Source organism: Phascolarctos cinereus, unplaced genomic scaffold (genome assembly GCF_003287225.1).
Source record: "Phascolarctos cinereus isolate Bilbo 61053 unplaced genomic scaffold, phaCin_HiC Scaffold_5;HRSCAF=322, whole genome shotgun sequence".
In the NCBI taxonomy this organism is placed as follows: domain Eukaryota; kingdom Metazoa; phylum Chordata; class Mammalia; order Diprotodontia; family Phascolarctidae; genus Phascolarctos; species Phascolarctos cinereus.
The window spans coordinates 472,713,671-472,732,498 of NW_027555958.1; the positions used below are offsets into that span (position 1 = coordinate 472,713,671).

An 18,828-nucleotide genomic window follows, 5' to 3' on the forward strand; every position below is an offset into this window, starting at 1 on the left:
AAGTAGAAGTGTTTCAATAGATATTAATTGATTGCTTCATCAGGAACAGGTCATACCAGACAAAGTTATTTCTTTTTTCTTTTTCTTTTTCTTTTTCTTTTTTAACACAGTTTTTAGACTTTTAGCTCAGAGGAATATCATTGTTGCTGTTCAGTTTTATATATATATATATATATATATATGTATATGATCATGTGTGACTCTTCCTGACCCCATTATAGGGTTTTCTTGACAAAGATACTGGAATGGTTTGCCATTTCCTTCTCCAGCTCATTTTATAGATGAGGAAACTGAGTCAAACAGGGTTAAGTGATTTGCTAGGGTCACTGTCTAGTAAGTGTCTTAGGCAAGCTTTGAACACATAAAAATGAGTGTTCCTGACTATAGGGCCAGCGCTCTATCCACTGCACCACATAGCTGACCTAGGAATATTATAGATAGACTTTAGTACATTTTTAGCAAGGTGATAGAGTGTTCCTTGTTATTCTTGTGGAAAATATGAAAATGGAATGGATTTGGAATTGGCTGAAAATGGCCCAACTTGGAGAAGTCTTTAATGTTTAGATATCAAATTGAAAGGATGGCTCTAGTTAAGGGCTCCAGGGAGCTGTAAGGATTTTTGTTCCTCACTCAGTTTTCCAATATGTTAACATTCTCTTCCAACTTTATGCTACCTCCGAATTTGATAAATGTGTCATCCATGTCTTTATTAAAAACACTGATTAAAAAAATTCCCGTTGTCCATGGTTAGGCTTGTTGTAGAGGGGACTGTTTTTCATGGAAGGGTTGAGTGTATGGACTGAGGACTCTCCAACTCTGAAATTCTAAAAACAATGTGAACTTGGCTTAAATTGTCAAGCGAGTATGAGAGAAATATACCATACTCCTACCTCCTTATTACAGAACTCTAGACTTTGAGATTGAATCAGTCAATCAGAAATATGAACTAAATGTGATCACCTTCATTGAATCAATGTGTCAGTCAAAGACTTCATACTAGGTGCAAAAAGTCTGTGATTGATTTGAAATCCCAAAATCCACTGAATGAAGTGAAAGGAGGACATAAAGGAAACATGCTGGTATTGGCTGGGGAGATTCAGTCATGTCCTGTAGTTCTGATATGAAATAGAAGATCAATTTGTAACCTAGGGTTTCAGGGTTTGCTAGCAGAGAAGAAGAAATGGTTACCTCAGGAGCTGAGCCAGGATGGATTGACAGGAAAGGAGCCAGAGGCAGAGGGATTAACAGAATGGAGGACTGAGTGTATCAAAGGAAAATGAACTTGAGAAAGGCCATTGATTCCATAGGCCTTTGAGAAATCGGGCTAAAAGCACCAGTTGTACTAACCTTTTCGAGGACCAGGGAGAGTGCCAAGAAAAGGTCTGTTCTTTCCTCAACTTCCCAAGTGGGCACTTCCCCAAGGGCCTATCCTAAAAGACACTGGAGCAAACTCTGCTTGGTTCCTTAATCAAATCGTTCTGATAACCTGGATTTTGCCCCACCTCCCAAAATGCCAGATCACACAGAAATCAATGTAAATTTAAATGAAGGCAAAAAGCCAAACCATTGCTTTCTAACTGGGGCCTTTGAGCAACTGTGATGCTATTCCTAAATTTCCATTTAATATCAATCCCCAAAATGGAAGTCAGGTTCCACAAAACCTAAAAGGGAATTGTATTGCGCTCAGGGTTAAAGCTAGCTTTTTCTCATAACAGGGTGCAGCTTATTCCATTTCCAGAGAGGAAGTAAGGGAACAAAGGAAGCTGTCAGCTGTCTTTAGTCACTGGCCCCCTCCAGAGTGAGACCTGCATCTCCTGGGATCATACCATAAGAACTGGAATAGAGATGAGAAACGGGGAAGGGGGAGAGAAAATGTTCAGGATTACTGAAAGAGGTAGGTTTGAGCCCAGTAGTGTTAAAGAGGTCCTGTTGATAAACACTCCCATGCTGCCAAAATATTCTTGGTGTTGCAAATCATGATCTTTCCTTTTGCTATCACAATCTGCAATAATTCCCTGGTGACCAGAGGGAGGATGGTGTGACTTAGGAAGGCAAAAAAACCAAAAAACAAAAACCCAAATCAAACCAATGGAATCTCTGGCTTCAGGAATGTGTTGAATCATCTGGATGGAGCATGGGGTTGTATGTCCTCCTTAGAAGAAGGAGGAGAGCAAAGACAGATTCTTGAAACTGATAATGGGGAGAATACCAGGACTCATTATTTCACATTCTAGCCACTCATTCACTGTAGGTAGTTCCTCTAATATTGGTCTATTTACCATTCCCTTTTCTTGCTCTTCCATCCTCAGCCTTTGAATAGCCTGTTCCCTTTTAATGGGAGGCACTCACTGCTCATTCCTACCTTGAGGAGCCCTGGCTTCCTTCAAGGCACAGATGATCAATCAATCCACATCCAGAGACAGCTTTGTGCCAGGCACTGTGACTGGTGCTAGGGATGCAAAGAGGAGAAGCGTGCTGCCTCTAGACAAGTAAGGAGAGGATACAGACAAACTCACTGAACGCTGAATGGATGGGGATCGGGGAAGGTATTCGGGGAAGTAGAGTCAAGAACAACCACATCAGCCTCTTGAAGGAAGTGACAAGAGTTGAACTTTGGTACAACTTAGGTTCTGCCTTCCATCTGTGGTCTGTTCTGATCATCTCTCCATCCCCACACCACTGTTCACTTTCATCCCCTCCTGAAATGACTCTGCTTTAATCTCTCTCTGCTTATGTGTGCACTTGCTGTATCAAACTACCAAGGTGCTCCCATCACCCCAAGTAAAATGTGAGCTGCTTGAGGGTAGAGATTGTTCTATTTTTGTCTTTGTTATTTCCAGAAGCCAGCGAAGTGTCTGATATATAGTAAGCATTCAATGAGGACTCGATGGATCAAATTCACTTGAGTGCCCTTCAAAAACATCCCTTGGTTTTACAGTCAGTAGCAGATTCGTGACCAAGATGGGCCATGGCCTATCTCCAGAGAGCCGACCATCTCTTTATCATTTGCTCCTTTCCCTACAATGCCTGGCACATTTTAAAATGTCACTTTTTAAATGCTTGTTGATTGAGTCTCTGCAGTATTGTGCTTGAAGATTTGGTTAAAAATAATCGGAGGGGGGCATGAATGGTACTGCTGTTTGCCAAGAACACCCAGACATCACTATCACCATCATCACCATCACCATCATCATCCTCACCATCATCACCATCATCACCATCATCATCATCATCCTCACCATCATCACCATCATCATCATCCTCACCATCATCACCATCATCATCATCATCATCATCACCACCATCATCATCACCATCATCATCATCATCATCATCATCATCCTCACCATCATCACCATCATCATCACCATCATCATCATCATCATCATCCTCACCATCATCACCATCATCATCATCATCATCATCACCACCATCATCACCACCATCATCATCATCATCACCATCATCACCACCATCATCATCACCATCATCATCATCATCATCATCATCACCATCATCATCATCATCACCATCATCACCATCATCATCATCATCATCACCATCATCACCACCATCATCATCATCCTCACCATCATCACCATCATCATCACCATCATCATCATCATCATCATCCTCACCATCATCACCATCATCATCATCATCATCATCACCACCATCATCACCACCATCATCATCATCATCACCATCATCACCACCATCATCATCACCATCATCATCATCATCATCATCATCACCATCATCATCATCATCACCATCATCATCACCATCATCACCATCATCATCATCATCATCACCATCATCACCACCATCATCATCATCATCACCATCATCACCACCATCATCATCACCATCATCATCATCACCATCATCACCACCATCATCACCATCATCATCATCATCATCACCATCATCACCATCATCACCATCATCATCATCATCATCATCATCATCATCATCACCATCATCACCATCATCACTATCATTATCAACAGTTCCATGCACTTTGTGAATTGCCGTAATTGACATATATTGTCTTATTTAATCCTGACAACAACCCCGGGAGATAGATGCTATTATCACTATTTTACAGATGGGTAAGCTGAGGCATTGTCCACATTTCTTCAGCTGCTCTTACTGACTTGAGAAGTTCTCCCAGAGGAATGACAAGTAGCTAGAGCTTTGCGGGTCCTAGAGTACCCTACATTATCTCTATCCAGAGCAACAACCATCACTTGACCTCTCTGGGCCTCAGTTTCCTCTTCTGAAATGAGATAATGTTTGTAAAGTGCTTTGTAAATTTTAAAGTGCTACATAGAGTACTACTGATTATATTATAATAATTATATATTGATGATGATGATGATGATTTGGACCATTCTTTCACATGGTCATGAAAAGTCTTTTAAGAACTTCTAAGAATTATTTCCTCATAATTTTCATCACTAGACTATTGGAAACTCTTTTGATTTTCTCAATGAGCTTTCACTGCAATTTAAAAATAGGAAATAAGCCACAATTTCCCCCTTTTCATCTGTCACTACAGCCTCATCCCAATACCTCATCATGCATTCTTGAAAGCCATGACAATGCTGTATAGCTGGTTCTTTATAGCCAAGTGCCAACAGAGTACTTGAAGAACATCATCATCTTATGATGATCACATTCCATCACAAGATGATGATGATGATGATGATAATTCATCCTTGAGGCGCCTTCTTTAGGTATGCTGCTGATGGCAAAGACAGCAGCATTTCCATAGCTCATTGCACATGTGATCTTTTATCTTCTTAACCAACTTGTGAGGGAGGTACTACTATAATCTCCATTTTACAGATCTATATAATATGTTTGAGGTAGGAATTGAATCAAGTCTCCCTGACTCTGAGCCTTCCACTTTATCTACTATTCCACCAGCTGCCACACAAAGAAGTTACCACAAAGGGTTTTCTTCTATACTCCAGTTGTCTGTGATATTGATGATATGGCTACTCTTTCCAATGATGCAGAAATTGCAATACATGGATACCTTGGCAACTAACCTTCAAGAATAGCTGTGCCCAAAAAACTTTATCACCTTGTGCCTGAGCTAGTGATGAGCCTCTTGTAACTTATCTAGGCCTGACCTCAGCCAACAGGCAAACAATCCATCACCAGGTCCATGCTCAAAGCCTTTTCAGTCTCAAGGGACCAGCTAAAATTTCTACTGCATTTTCATGCCTTTCAAGAGCTCATAATGAGTGACTGGGATAAGATTTTAGTGAAGGAGGGAAGGGTTAAATTATGGTTTATTTGCTATTTTTAAATTGCATTGACATCTTATTGAGAAAGTCAAAGGTATTTCCAATAGGTTAGTGGGGAAAAAAACATGAGCCAATAGTTCTTAAAGTAGAAATAAAGACTATTGACAGCCATATGAAAGAATGGTCCAAATCACTAATAATATGAGAAAAGCAAATCAAAACAATTCTAAGGTTTCAGCTCATGCTTAGGAGACCTGGCAAAGATGACAAAAGATGGGAAGAGTTAATTTTAGAGGGCTTCTAGGAAGATGGGCTTGTTAATGTATGATTGGTGTTATGCAACTACCATATCACTATCCATATCATTGACCCCAGATTCCAATATGGCCCTTATATTTCAAGGAGGTCATTGATAAGAAGAAAGTTCCCATATGCTACAAAACATGTCTTGAAAGACCTTCTGTGGCAGCAAAGGCCCCCAAACCAAGCAGATGCCCATCCATTGGGGAATAATTAACCATACTGCAGAACATGAATGTAATGAAGTATTAAAGTATTTTAAGAAATGATGCACACAATGAATACAGAGAAGTCTGGATAGACTTACATTAACTGATGCAAAGCCAAGTAGGAAACACCAAGAGAACAATATACAAAGTGATTACCAAAATATAAATGGAAAGAGTAACCACAGAATAATAAACTATTGATTCCAAATGATCATGTATATATCCTGTTTGCTTGTTATTTCACCTATGTAGAATGTTGCACTTTTTCAGTGTATTGAATGGTTTGGGGATTTTCTCCCTTCTTTTTTTTTCTTTGAAAATATTCTTCGTGATATGGTAAAGTTCTCTGGGAGGGAGGTGGTCCAAGGGCATTTGGAGGAATTTTGTCAATGTACAAACAAAAAAAAAAATCAATGCAAATGCATTTTAAAAAGTCAAGGGTACTTCTTAGTGTTTTATTTGAAGTAATACTTTTTATATTTTTCCTGATCTTCTCAATTTAGAGCTTCCTCCTAATTTCACTATATGGAACTACTTTGTACCTGTTTATATTTATTTTCTTTATGTTTATTCTGCATACACATATACTTATTTATTTCCCATGTTGGAATTTAAGCTCTATGAGAACAAGAATTAGGTGCTTCATAAATGCTTAGTAGGAGGAAGAAGAGGAAGAGGAGCCATCCTACCAGTGGTAGTAATATCTTTATCAACAATAAATTGTCACACAGTAGGCACTTTAAAAATGGTTGTTAAATTATGAAAAGCAAAATGGATAATTTTGATTACATTAAGTTGAAAAGTTTTTGCACAAACAAAGCCAATGCAACTAAGATAAGAAGGAAGATAGAAAATTGGGAAAGAATTTTTACAACCAGTCTCTCTGATAAAGGCCTCATTTCTAAAATATATAGAGAATTAAGACAAATTTATAAGAACACAAGCCATTCTCCAATTGAGAAATGGTCAAAGGATATGAACAGAGAGTTCTCAGATGAAGAAATTAAAGCCATCTATAGTCATATGAAAAAATGCTCTAAATCGTTATTGATTAGAGAAATGCAAATCAAAACAACTCTGAGGTACCACATCACACCTATGAGATTGGCAAAACATGACAAAACAGGAAAATGATAAATATTGGAGAGGATGTGGGAAAATTGGAACGCTAATACATTGTTGGTGGAGTTGCAAAATGATCCAACCATTTTGGAGAACAATTTGGAAATATGCCCAAAGGGCTACAAAAATGTGCATACCCTTTGATCCAGCAATAGCACTTCTAGGGCTGTATCCCAAAGAGATCAAACAAATGGGGAAAGGACCCACATGTACAAAAATATTCATAGCAGCTCTTTTTGTGGTGGCAAAGAATTGGAAATTGAGAGGATGCCCATCCATTGGAGAATGGTTGAGCAAGTTGTGGTATATGAATGTAATGGAATACTATTGTGCTATAAGAAATGATGAACAGGCTGACTTCAGAAAAACCTGGAAAGACTTATATGGTCTGATGCTGAGTGAAGGGAGCAGAACCAAGAGGACTTTGTATACAATAGCAGCCATTAAACTGAACCCTTCTCAGCATTACGAGGATCTAAGATATCTCCAGAGGCCTCGCAATGGAAAATGCTGTCCACATCCAAAGAAAGAACGATGGAAGTCCAATCGCTATCACTTATTTTTACCTTCTGTTGGGTTTTGTTTCATCTTTCTGATGGTTCCTCGTATTGGTTTTAATTTTTACTTACAACTTCACTAATGTGAAAATATGTTTAATGGGTATGTAAATGTAAAGCTTATGTCAGATTGTGTACCGTCTTGGGGAGGGTGGGGGGGAAAAGGGAGAAAAATTTTCAACTCAAAAGCATATGGAAAAAAAACATAAAAATAAATAAATTTTAAAAAATGGTTGTTAAATGATCGAACAATTGATTAGTTTATATCGTAATATGTTATAGTAGGTAGATTCATTTGGAAGGAGAAAGGCTTGGATTAAAATGCTGCCTTTGGAACACATCCTCCTTATAATCCTCCCCAACTCACTTAATCTGAGTCTCCCCCCTCCTTCCCCAGCAATTATTTTGTAAACTGGTGAACAGATGCTGATCTGCATTGGGAGGAGGATTTTATTAAGCAGAAAGTAACTGTGCCATTGAAATCACAGGGAGAGAGGGAGAGACAGGAAGGGAGAGAAAGAAACAGCAATATAGATAGAGAAATACACAGATGGAGAGAGAAAAAGACAGAGGGAAGGACATTGAAACAGAGACAGGAAGAGGGGGAGACAGAATTTAGAAGAGATTTAATGTCAGGTGTTCTAAATGTTTTATTTACTAGTTACCTCTCATGCACGTGTGAGTATTTGTGAGAGTACGTAAGAGTATAGGTTCAGAAATGAGGTAAAAATATAAATACACAGGAAACTGTAATTTGACAATCATTTCCACTGCCCTAGAAACCAAACTGGACATTTCCTTCTGATATGACTGGCTCCTTGGCCTCCCACTACGGAGCCCAGGTGGGGCTGCACCAATCTGCCTACAACAGGCACCCATGCCAATTTAAGGAACTACTTAGTTTCTCATAAACACAAACATGTCAGCTCAAGGTGCTCAGGTCTCAACAAAAAGCCCTAAGGTCTTACTTCTTCTCCCCTTTGTACCACTCGAAGGCTGGAGGTGGCACGCCTGCACCTTCACATCTTATCAGTCCGCTGCGTCCAGGGGCCACCGTGCCGGATTTAATTTCCTGAATTGTGGGAGCAACTGAGGAAGGAAAAAAAAAGTATCTGTAAGCAACAAAATCAACTGCAGAAATATCGCACATATATATTTTTATTCTTTCTATATTCAAAGTAATCTTATACCTGATGGACTAATATATCACATTTTCTGTGTTTTATGTTGCTAATACAAAACCAGTCATTTTCAGCTGCATTTTTCAAGTTGAACAGCAAATAGATGTGTTTCCTGGGAGTGCAGTGTAAAGGTAATCCATTTTCCTCTCTCTTTTAAGAAGAAGTGAGATTAGGGGGCAGGGAGGAGAGAGTATGAGGAGTGTACCAGACAAACACTTCATAATGTGTCTTTCTTAGGAAAAAAAATGTTATTCTAAAAATGTGTGAATGCCAGGAACACTACTAATAAAAGAAGGTGGAGGTCTACACTCTAGGGGATTATCCTCCTTAGGCAAAGGATTTACTCAGTTACATGTGTTGGGGATCTAAAAATAGCCAAGTGATCTGGATCTCTAGGATGCCTTCAGGACGTCATAAAACACCAGGGGGGTATAATGCTCCTTCTATATGTAGAAAATGTGAAGAGAGACAGAAGAGCAGCACAAGCAGAACCTGGGAAGTACGCTGTTGATGGTTCATCAGATTCCAAGGAGGTGGGTTCTTGGCTCCTACATCAGACCACCTCCTTGCTTCTTTTATATTTCTTTTATCCACAGTAGGGGTTTGAATTGTTGCTGAGGAGAGGGCAGAGGGGAAGATCTCAAAGACGGGGGAGGAATAATTAAGTCCCTCTTTAGAACAAAGTGAAAAATAATGCAAAATTGCAGATCTAAAAGTGTTAAGTGCGGAAAAAGTAGGATTAAAACAAAATAGAAATTGCTTTTGTATTTTCTATTTAAAATGTTTCATGTGTTCCTAAAATTCACTAAAACAAAGCCACAAATACCTACATATAATTTAAACTCTTTCCCCCCAACACTTATCTTGATGTTATTTTGCTGTTGCTAAATACACACAAAACCTATGAGTAGACTGTGCACACATATTCTCTCCTTTTCAGTCACTCAAATATTCTCATGGATTTAGGATTCCATTAATGTGAGTACTCTCCCCATTCACGCAGATGGCGACTGAGCCACAGCGGCTCAGACAACTCTTATCCTTTCCTCCCTGCTAATTCCCCACCAGGGGTCCTCCAAACAGTCCACACACTGCCCTTGCCCTGTTTTGACATCATGAAGACTGCAATGGAAGTCGAGGGCTGCCCTTTGACCATGTCTATCTCTGTCCTTACTCCCGGTGCACCTTTTCTTTCTTATCTAATTCTTTGATTATCGAGTCAGAGAAAATAGGACGATATATTTAAAGGTGGAATGGATCTCAGAGGCCATTCAGTAAAATCCTCTCACTGATTCAATGTGGAAACTTGGGCCACAGGATATTAAGTCACATCTTCAAAGTCACTCAGGCAATAGGAGACAAAGATGGAATCTGAACTTGGTTCCTCTGATTCCAGATCTAATGATCTTTCTATTACCCTATGGTACCCTGGATATATGTAAGCTAAGAGGAGGGCTATCTTCTATTTTCTTTGGATTCCCAATGCCTGGTGAATATTAGGAGCTTAAAGCTATTGAGTAATTGGCTGGTTAGGTGGGTGATACTTTCCTTTCCACGGTTCCTCTTTTGTATCTTCTTGTAGTCCTCTGTTTATGCACATTCACAACCTTTATTCTCCTCTGTTGTTCTCTGGGTGACTCTCAGTTTCAATTCCTTTTAGATTTTAGAGTCTCATGAATTCTAGAAGGATAACCTCTCTCTTTCACATATCTTTCTCCCAATCACACAAAGAGGCTATAACTTCTTTTATGATTTCTATATTATTGAAGATGCAATTGCCACTTGCAACAAAAGATCCATTCCAAGTTTCTATCGATACCCTGGTTAGTTTAATTACTTCATATTGTCAAGAGTACCACCACTCGCCACAGAACCATGAAATTGACATTGCCTGAAAAGACAAGTATGATGAACTGAAATGAAAACCGAATCCACCCTTTAAAAGCACCTGATGAATGAATGAACCAAGGACTGGCTGAATGAACAAAGGGATGAAAAAGCATGTTCTAAGTACTTAATATATACAAGTCTCTGCCAAGCAGTGGGGATACACAGAGATCCAGAAAATCCCTGTTCTCCAAGAGCTCACATTCCAAAAAGGGGATTCCACATCTGGAGGAGGTTTCAGCTGCAAATCTGAAGGAAACAGAACATGGGAGCCTAAGAAGGCAGGGAACCAGACAGAATCTGGCCACCAGGGACAAATGACAGACATCTGAGCTGCAGTCACCCATAAGCCATGTCCAAAGGACACACATTAGATTCAAATGCAACGGCCATTGAAGAGCTGCCTGGGTAGCTCAGTCTTCAGGATTCCCTTCAGTTTGGCTGATACATCACTCCTGGGGGTACTTTGGAACATGGGCAGTTGGGTACAATTGGCTCTGGCCACATGGTGGCCACATGGTGAAGAGACAGCCTTTGAGGGGCTGCTGAGACAGAACTGGGGTGTGTTACAAAAGACACTAGCTGACCAAGGTGTGCTTCCTTGGCTTTTCTACCTGTCTATTTTTGAGTGAGGAAGGAAAAAACATTGTAAGCATCTGGCTGGAGGAGGGACCTCTGACCCCTCTCCCCTGAGCTGGAGTGACTCAGACGCACCAGGCCCGGTTCTGTTGAGAGAGGTTGTGCCAGAGGCCTTGGAGGGCTCCTTCTGCTTGACACTCCAATGATCACCTGGGCCATCACCCTGTGTGCCCTGAGGACATCTCCTTGCCGTCTGATTTATTTTTCTCTTGCTTTTAGATAAAGAAGTGCTGGAGACGCCAATGACCTAAGACATTTTGAAAGGTTGAAATGGCAAGAGCTGGGAGACTAAGAGCTGGAGTTTATGCTTGGATTTAATGGAGGCAGAGCACAGATAAGGTCACTCAGTCAATGAGTATTAATGAAGAGCCCACCACGTGCCAGGCACTGTGCTTAAGGTTGGGATAAAAAGAAAGACAAAAGATAGTCCCTGCCCTCAAAGGGCTCACAGGTGATGGCATACAAGCAACTATGTGCAAACAAGATATTTTCAGGATGAATTGGAGATGGGAGGGCATTGTGGCAGAGGTGGAGGGCGGGGAAGAGGCAGGGAAGGGTTTCACAGAGAAGGGGAGATTTTAGCTAGGACTTGTGGGAAGCCACGGAGGAAGAGATGATGAGGGAGGATATTCCATGAATGGGGGATAACCAGTGGAAAAGCCTGGATTTGGGAGATTGAGTATCTTGTACAAGGCACAGCAAGTCCAGGAGCCATTGGATTTCAGAGCACCTTGCTGGCGGTTAGGTACAAGCGGAAGGAAAAGATAAGGAGAGGGCAGGTTTTGAAGACTTTGAATGGCAAAGAGCAGGTATTCCATTTGATGCAGGAGGTAGCAGGGAGCCATTGGAGTTTATTAGATAGGTCACGCAGTCAGCCCTGCACTTTGGGAAGTGCACTTTGGTGACTGAATGCAGGAAGGGTTATGGCAGAGATCTGACACTGGCAGCAGGCTATTGCAAGAGTCTGGGTTTGAGGAGACGGTGGCAGTGTCAGAGGAGAGAAGGGGGCACATAGAAGAGATGTTAAGTGGGTAAAATTGATAGACTTTGGTAACAGATTGGATATGGGGGGCAACAAGTAGAGGGGAGTCCAGGGTCACTTCTAGGTTCTGAATCTGAGGGACTGGGGGGATGTTGTTGCTTTCTACAGTAATAGAGATGGTAGGAAGGGAGGGGAAAGATAAGGAGTTCCATTTTGGACATGTCAAGTATAAGATGTCTCTTGGACTTCTAGTCTAAGGTGTCTGAAAGCTGGCTGGAGATGGGGGCCTAGAGAGCAGCAGAGTAGTTGAAGCCGGATAAGAAGTTATGAGAATCTTAGGGGAGGTGATAACTCAGCCATGGGAGCTGATGAGGAGAAGGTGGTAGCAGGAGCTTGAGTGTGACCTGCTTGGCTCGTACAGATGGCAGAGACAGTGACTCATCCTTTGCCTATGTGAGTCTGGGCGTGAACTTGGTGGGGCCAACGCTTTGCAGCAAGTGCTTTACATCAGCCAGCTCTTTCCTGGAACTGAGGCAAAGGATGAGAGAGCATGACCCCAGAGTTCTGGGACAAATGCTTTGAAACTCGTGTTTTTGCTGTATCTTCCAAGTAAATATGGCTTTGTAGGAGCTAATCTATGGTAACCGATTTGATGGTGCTCAGGTGCTAATCACTAGAAGGTACTGATGGCATAAGATAAAGACTAAATATAAGCATGATTGACAGTGCAGGGCAGAGAATGGAGCCTGGAGCAGGAGACATGGGAGAAGACGCGTCCAAGCCTTCAGGGCACAGCTTAGGACCCCTCCGGATGAGGCTTCTAGCCATGAGCCTTGCTCCACGAGCCCTGACCATCAATGTGAGTTGGAATGAGGAAGCCCAAAACTTTATACAGGAGAAGCAAGAAACATTCTGATTAAATGCTTAATATGTGCCAGGCACTGTGCTTGGCCCTGGAGACAGAAAAACAGAAAGGAAACATTTCCCAATGTCTAGGGGCTTATGTCCTACAAAAAGGAACTAAAGCATTACGGAAATTAAATTAAAGGTTACATGTTACAAAAATTATCTAAAACATTCATATGTTTTAACTCTCAAGGGCTAAGGGCACTTGGCAGGACCATGACTGATGAGGGAATTAGGGAAGGTGTATGATTAAAAAAAAAAGTAGAGCAGGAATTGAAGATGACTAGTAGGTAACAAGAAATTGGGATCCGTCAACCCATAAGCATTTCCTAAGCACCCTCTCTGTGCTAGGCACTATGCTAAATATTGGGGATAGGGAGAAAAACATCCCAAGCTCCCTGTCCTCAAGGAGCTGAAGCTTTAAGGGGCAGGCAGCATGCTCTGTGAAGACCCAAGGTGGCCTGGGATGGGAAAGAACCAGCAGCTAATGCAAGCCTAGCAAGGTAGCTCTGATTTCAGGGATGTGGACATATGGAAGGATTGAAATTCCACATTCCTGGGACAGCTAGGTGGTGCAGTGGATACAGCTCTGGCCTTGAAGTCAGGAGGACCTGAGTTCAAATCCGGCCCCAGACACTTGACACTTACTAGCAGTGTGACCCTGGGCAAGTCACAAAACCCCAGTTGCCTCCTCAAAAAGGAAAACAAATAAAAAAGAAAAGAAAAAAGCTCCACATTCCAAAGTGACTATTCTACCCACGTTTTTCAAGGGGTGAGTACTGGGCCCTATTTCTGACCTGCTCCAGTGCTGTGGAGATTGATGTAGAAGCTCACAAGACAAATCAAGGTTAGGGTTTGAGTGGCATTAGCCCGTGAGCAGGAAAGCCAAAGTAACATCGAGGTTAAGTTAAAGAAAGAGTGAATCCAATCCATTCTCCTAGAACAGAACTTGCCCTTTACTCATTTGTTCAGCTGTCCCTACTGGAAAAAAGATGCAGAGGAGAGTTCCCACTGTCTGGAATGTTTACAGAGGCATAGAGATAGGAGTGATGCTGGTTGAGATGGTAGGGGTGGGTTGCCATCTGGAATCCAATACCTAGAATAGGATTTGGCATATAGTAGGCATTTAATAAATGCTTATTGGTTGATAGGTTGACTAACTGATGGTATTTTTGGAGTGAATGTACATACCAGTGAGATCATGGGTCCAATCACTATGCTGACATACAAATTAACATAGTTACTAAGATAATCAAATTGTGGTAAGTTTCAGGAATTGCTTTGTGGTGTAGGTATATCACCATTCAATTGTTTAGTATTCTATAGAAGGAACCTCTGCCTAGTTAAATTAAACTTAAGCCATAGTAGTTACATATACATCTGATAGAATAATAGACATATATTTCATATTATTAATATATGTTATACACTTGTATAATTGTGTATAATTGTGTAATATGTAGACTGTACAACTCCATTTGTCTATAACACATTTCATAATAATTGATATGTATATATGATACATTACATAATACATATATGTGTATGTACATATATTATGTGCATACATATACATTTCTATTAGTCAAAGGACACTGATAATTAATAAAATATATTAAATCAAGATTCTGTGAGAATGCACCTGATTTTTTACAGTTAAAACATAGTCTTTAAGATATGAACCCAGACCACAGGGATGTAGTTTGGTTCATTACGGGCATTTTTCCCAAAGCCACCAGGTGGTGCAGTGTATAGAGTGTTGGGTTTGGAGTCAGGAAGAACAGATTCCAAATCTCATCCCAGACACATGTTAGCTCTATGACCCTTGGCAAGCCACTTAGCCTCTCTTTCCTTCTCAGTTTCTTCATCTGTAAAATGGTGACCCTTCCGGCTCTAAATCTACATTCCATTTCTAGATGCTATTTTTCTTCTCTTTCTGCTCATATAACCCTTCCATCAACAGCACTAGAGCAGCAGAGAATGTGAATGGTTAAGCTTCGTCAACTTTGAAGGTCAGTGGCATCTTTTAGACCAGACTGCAAGATGCTTGAAGCTACAATTTGAGTGCCCTATGGCAGGTGAGAAGGGAGTTTTCTATTGTGTGGAACTAAGGTAATTTCGCAGGGACAATGCTGTTGATTTCATCAGAATGTTATTAGGCAGATGTACTAAAGATAACAAAACAGATGTTGGGCTGAGCCAGCAATGAAAGGGTCAACGAGAGGTATTTAACACCTGTGTGATTAGCTACTCATAAAAGACGATCCTTCTTTTTTCATTCGCTCAGTGGGATTATTTTCTTTCATTGTTAAGCCAGTCATTTCAGGATGGAGATAATTAAGGGTTCTTCAGCCAAAACTCCAGGCTCTGCAGGTGCTAGTGACACAGTCTTTGCAACTTGGCACCCAATGAGCCCAATCCAGATGCAGGGTTTTTTAGCTCCTCGACAATAGCCAGAAAGACCTTCCTCCACTTCTTTGGTTCTCCGTGTAAAGTCCTGGGAGCTGAGAAGGAACACGTGTGAGGACCCTCCACCAGCCTTGGGGGGTAGTGATCATAGCAATGAACCCCTCATTGTCATCTGCTGGCCGACGCAAGTTAACAAAAAACCCCTTGATTAGGATGTCATGAATCTGCTGCCTCCAAGACAGCTGGTTGGAGCCTCACTTTTAGTGGCTTATGATTTTACATAATTGTATTTGAAGACTTTATTCCAGGTGGCTAGATTTTGGTACCATGAATCCGGTAGAGAGCCCAGTGGGGAGGATCTCAGGAAAGAAAATACCCCCTTACTGAACTGAAGCAAAAAGTTCTTTTGCAAAAAAGTGCGTTTACTTAGGATTTTGATGGGGTACATACCATCATCCCTGGCCAGAGTATATGCTAGAAAAGAGGAACATCTTAGTACCTACCTCTTGGTGATTTCTTTAGGATGGAGGACTCTCAGTTGGGAAATCTCCTCTACTGATGCAAACTAAACAGCTTGACAAGGAATTATTAAACATTTACTATATATCCAGCACTATGCTAGGAATTGGACACGAAAGGATGAAAAAGAAATTGAGATCTATAATAGTTCCAGGCCATTTTCAGGGGACATTTTTGTGGCTGTGACTTGACCAGGGTCCCACATATTAGACTTCAGCCCAGCCCAGTCATGGCTCCAAGGTGGACAGACCCTTTCTTCTTCCAATATGCCAGATAGCTTTTGCTAATTGTAGCCACTTAAGACATGTCCCTTTGGACACCATATTCTGATAAAGACTTTCCTGAGGGCAACCCATCTCCAACAGAGAGTAGTCACCCTCTCAAACTCTCTCGTACTTAACTGCCTTTATGTATTTCTAGTTGCTCAGTTTAATTTATGTGTATTTGTGGGTTACCCTGTTAGAATGTAAGTTCCTTATGAATGGGATTGTTTAAATCATTGGCTGTATTCCCAAGACCCAGGAAATGTCTGGCACATAGTAGGTGCTTAATAAATGTTGTTGATTGGATGGCTGATTTTCACATGATAGATCTGGACCTGGAGATATCCTCAGAGGATATCTTGCCATGGGGGAGGGTAACAGTGGTCTGTTGGTTACACAACCAGGCTCACAGAGATAGAAGTAGGTTTTGAGCTCAGAACCTTCAGAGCCAAAATTCTTCGACAATGATGTTAACAATTTAATGAACTCTTTGCTTTTGCAGACTAGATAAGAAAACATGGTGGTTCCACTAAAGATATGGGGATGGCGGTGGCTTCATATATCTCTCAGAATGGGACACATGCTCAGTTATAAGGGAAAATAAAGGAATTATGTATTGTGGATTCATTTCTCCCTTAGAGGCATATTAAGTGCTATTTCAATGCACCCACTTTGGGGACCAGCCAGATGTATGAGGTCCAGCTGCTGAAAAGCCAAACTCTAAAGCTCTGTTGAATGTTATTCTTTATTTTCCAAACACTTGGCTATACGTATTCTTCCCAGTGAACCTCAGAACTGATTTTAAAGGGGAAGTTGAGGTTTTAGGGGATTGCTGGAGAATTTCAAGATCCCCTTTTGTTACCACTCCTACTGATGGTGATGCCAAGTATTATTCAGAGTACCTTCAACAAAGAAGAGATCATTAGCTATGATCTGGCATTTGAGCCACACAACATAACAGGTACAGTAGCTATTATATACCCATTTTACAACTGAAGAAATTGAGGCTCTTAAACTTTCTGTGATGTGCCTATGGATACACAGCTAGTAAGTGTCAAAGGCAGGATTTGACCTCAGGTCTCTTTAATGACAAGGTCAGCACTCTTTCCACTATTCCGGAGGCAGCCTCGAGAATTTTACTCCTGAACCTTCAGAGGTGATTAGCATATCATAGATTCATTCCCCTTTTAAGAATTGGGAGCCACAGTGACTCTTAAGTTAAAGCAGTAGAAACTGGTCTGCTGCTCTTCCTGCTTCATTAACCCCCACCAGGGTACAAGTTGATTAAAACAGTCTTTCATCATTGCTCTCTGATCTCCCAGAATTCCTTCCACAGAACTGCCTTCTGTAATGTTGTTAATCAAGTTAATCTCCTTTGATATGCACAAATGGTAGGCCTCCTACTTGGCTTCCCATTGCCCTTGACGGAAGAGAATTGGTTTCAACCGTGGTGACTGAGCATGCCTGGCATGCCTGAACCTCTAAGTATGTGCTAGGAAGACAGAATATTGTGGAAGCTTGCTGTATGATGGGGTCGAGAAAAGATCTCTGGTTGATGCAAGCCAATTAAATTAAGCAGAAACTGAAATTGCATTCTATCTTTTGCATAAAAAGCAATCAAGTACTCGAAATTTACTTGTAAATTTGACCTTAATGGACTTTTAAAACTTTTTAGTAAATGAGAGGACAATGGATTAAACCAAGACCTTGGAACTCCTGCTGTTTAGTGGTGTGATGGAACAAGAGAATATAGTCTGACATTTAGGTCTTCTCCTATCGGCAAAAGTGGATTTAGATCATAGATTCAGATCTGCAGGGACTGCTGGGGAGGGGGAGGTTGTCTGGTAAAACCCCACATTTTTACAGATGAAAAGACTTAAGTCTTAAGGCATTAAAAGATGTGCACAAGGTCAAACAGACAGAAGTGGCAAATCAGGATTTGAAATCAGGTCTTCTGATTATTATTACTTTTTTTTGTACCACATCAGGCTCCCTCCCAAAGGAGACCAGCCCTAAGGAAATGCATGAGGTGTGACCTGTCTATGGCTCCATAGTTAGTAAACGGTGGGACAAGATCTGAAGCTACTTCTCTCTCCTGACTCAAAGCTCTGCACTCTATGCTACTTTATTTACATAAATACCTACATCAATGTCAAAACTGAAGAAATACAAATAAATAGCAGGTAGTTATGGAGGGAAGGCATTAGTAGTTTGGAAAGAGAGAGTCAGAGAAGGCTCCATGAAGAAGATGGAGCTTGAGATAGTTCTTGAAGTAAGAGGGGATTCTACAAGAGAGAGGCAAATAGGGAATTAATTATGAGCAAAGTTGAGATGGGAGACAGTGTCATGTGTGAAGGACAGAACAAGGCCACTTGGGTTTTGTGGCAAAGAATAGAAAGTAGTTGATACATAATCAGATTGAAAAGATAGGTTGTGACCAGGTTGTGAATTGCTTTAATGGCTGTGATGAATAAAATTTTGGATTTTATCCTAAAAACAATAAAGAACCAATGGGAGTTTATCGATTAGAGGAGTGATATGGTTAGACATTTGATTAAGAAAAGTCACTTTAGCATCTGCTTGGAGGATGGTT

General features: G+C 40.9%; 1 protein-coding gene across 1 annotated transcript in view; it reads right to left on the bottom strand.

Moving 5' to 3' along the window:
- Positions 1–18,828, bottom strand: part of NEGR1 (neuronal growth regulator 1) — a 1,072,626-nt gene that overhangs the window by 241,983 nt on the left and 811,815 nt on the right. Inside the window, exon 5 of the mRNA XM_020993170.2 lies at positions 8,418–8,538. Coding sequence (XP_020848829.1) covers positions 8,418–8,538 — 121 coding nt within the window. The remainder of the gene's footprint in view (positions 1–8,417; positions 8,539–18,828) is intronic.